The sequence below is a fragment of the Sinocyclocheilus grahami genome, unplaced genomic scaffold (assembly GCF_001515645.1).
Source record: "Sinocyclocheilus grahami isolate Dianchi unplaced genomic scaffold, SAMN03320097.WGS_v1.1 scaffold838.1, whole genome shotgun sequence".
NCBI classification, from domain to species: Eukaryota; Metazoa; Chordata; class Actinopteri; order Cypriniformes; family Cyprinidae; genus Sinocyclocheilus; species Sinocyclocheilus grahami.
In genome coordinates, this window is record NW_015506017.1 from 141,298 (window position 1) to 143,773 (window position 2,476).

Here is a 2,476-nt window from a genome sequence, read left to right on the forward strand (position 1 = left end):
TATCATTGTATTTTAATCCAGGGGTACGTGAGGTAGGTCTGTGTCGTTCAGGTGTGTGTGTGTGTGTGTGTTGGTGTGTGTGTGTCTGTGTGTGTGTGTGTGTGTGTGTGTGATGGTGTGTGTGTGAGTGTGTGTCTGTGTGTGTGTGAGTGAGTGTGTGTGAGTGTCTGTGTGTGTCTGTGTGTGTGTGTGTGCGTCTGTTAGCGTGTGTGTCTGTCTGTGTGTGTGAGTGTCTGTCTGTGTGTGTGTGTGTCTGCAAGCGTGTGTGTGAGCGTGTGTCTGTGAGTGTGTGAGTGAGTGTGTGAGTATTGCTTGTGACGTTGTTCATTTATAAGTGGCTTTGGATAAAAGCATCTGCAGAATGAGTGTAAATACCAGGAAAGGGTTGAGAGATGATCTGGTTCTTGACGACGATGTGAGGAATCTGTGATTTGATCTGAACAGCTTCACGTGAGAGCTGAGCAAAGATCTCCTTACACAGCAGCACATTCTGAGCCGCTTCCAGCTTCAAATGCCACATCTGAGAGCCTGAGAGAGGAACACATGAGACAGAAAACCAGAGCTGCTGCTGGAAGAACAGCGCAGAAAACATGCATTTGAGATGAACCCAAAACAAGGTGAAGAAAGCAGAACTTTGCTAAAACAGGCTGAACTGCAGAAATGAATGAAACGGATTATACTAGTGAGCTTTAAATCAGAGGAGTGTCCGACTGGCATGATGAAATGAAGAGTTTGTCATCATTTACTCTCCATCATATCACTCCAAACCTCTCTGACTAAAAGATGATATTCTGAAAAACTGAAAAAAAGTCCATACAATGGAAGTCAACGGTCACAAAAACTGGTTGGTAACGTCTACTATCTAAAACATCTCTTTTTCTGTTCCACAAACAGATATGAACAATACGAGGATGAGTAAATGATGACAGAATGATCATTCTTCTGTGACTGATCGCAATAACGAAAATGCTTCTGATATTCACAATCATAAATGTTCTATATGGGCCACACCGATTCCAAGCGTAATATTCGTAATATGCCTGTATTCTCAGCCATCAGTCTTCTATCTAGAAAGGTAAGTATGGCCTGAGAGCAGCGCCTCGAGCTGGCTTTACCAGGTTTGGCTTTGGGCTGTCTTCTGAAGAGACTGACTGTGCCGAGGTCTCCGATATCAGCAGACTGCTTCTGAATGGACACCTGGAGAAACACACACGGTTCATCTGGTGAAAACAACACGTGATGCCTGCGCTCACAGGCGAGTTATAGATAACTGAATGTTACCTTAATATACGCCGACCCCTCCAGGTCGCTGGGGATCTGCACGTTGAGCGGACAGTAATCGTCAGGGACTTTCTTATCCAGGTCGATGTCTGTGTTCTTGATGACCTCAAACGTGCCGTGATGGGGGAACAGAGACCCTGCAGAGCAACAGCGCATGTTAGCATAGACACTTCATAGACATCAGAGAGGACAGCACACTGATGAGAGCGCTGCATTACCGGCGCTGCGGTAGCTCAGATCACCCAGGATCTTGTGCCCGACCTTGCGCAGCTTCCACTGAGAGCGCAGACGCAGCAGCTCCGAGTTGAAGTCCCGCTGTCTGCGCTGCTCCTGGTTCTCCGCCAGAGACTTGGTGAGTTTCTCGGCTCCTTTCAGCAGCAGCTGCGCCGCCGTGGCCAGAGACTTCTTCTTGCTGATCAGCTGGAACACCTGCGGGGTCTAAACACAGCAGACGCGTCACGAGGAGCGCTGAGCCCGGCCCGGCGGAGCGCGACAGGTGTACCTTGGTCAGAGCGGGGTCCTGGGACACAGGGTCGAGTGCCATGTACTTCTTGTCCTTGAGCACGCTGAGCACGTCGTGCAGCACACACATCTCTGTGAGAGCGCTGCGCAGGTTATTCCTCACCGAGTCCCATGGCCACAGCGAGGGCTGGAACTTCACCGTCCCTGTCAGCAGAGAGCTGTGCTTGAGTCACGATCATCAATGAGCTGCAGTGACAGAGGAAAACATCTCTGAGCTTACCCTCGTCCTCCTCCGGCTCAGGTTTGCCCCACGGCTCCCGGCTCTCCCGCTCCTGGCCGTCCTCGTCTGAGTCGGAGCTCTGGTCGAAGTCGATCCGCTGCGCCAGCTTGGCCAGGTTCTGAGACATGGAGAGCAGCGGGACATACGTCTCCAGACCGTCCAGAGACACCTCCTGCACCTGACGCTCACACTGAGACTCGATGCTGACGCGCACCGCCGGACCTCCAGACATCATGCTGACCGCTGCAGCTCTGCACACACACACACAGAGACACACACACACACACACACACACACACACACACAGAGACAGACACACACGCACACACACACACACACAGAGACATCAGACAGACACACAGAGAGACACACACACAGAGAGAGACACACACGCACACACACACACACAGAGACAGACACACACGCACACACACACACACACACACACACACA

General features: G+C 51.1%; 1 protein-coding gene across 1 annotated transcript in view; it reads right to left on the minus strand.

Moving 5' to 3' along the window:
- LOC107562769 (mediator of RNA polymerase II transcription subunit 17-like) overlaps positions 1–2,476 on the minus strand; it is a gene marked incomplete at its 3' end in the record, with an annotated part of 4,131 nt that overhangs the window by 998 nt on the left and 657 nt on the right. Inside the window, exons 2-7 of the mRNA XM_016247491.1 lie at positions 2,024–2,274; positions 1,784–1,947; positions 1,500–1,719; positions 1,282–1,418; positions 1,116–1,197; positions 376–528 (exon numbers count right to left, since the gene is read on the minus strand). Of these exons, the coding sequence (XP_016102977.1) occupies positions 376–528; positions 1,116–1,197; positions 1,282–1,418; positions 1,500–1,719; positions 1,784–1,947; positions 2,024–2,258 (991 nt within the window). The remainder of the gene's footprint in view (positions 1–375; positions 529–1,115; positions 1,198–1,281; positions 1,419–1,499; positions 1,720–1,783; positions 1,948–2,023; positions 2,275–2,476) is intronic.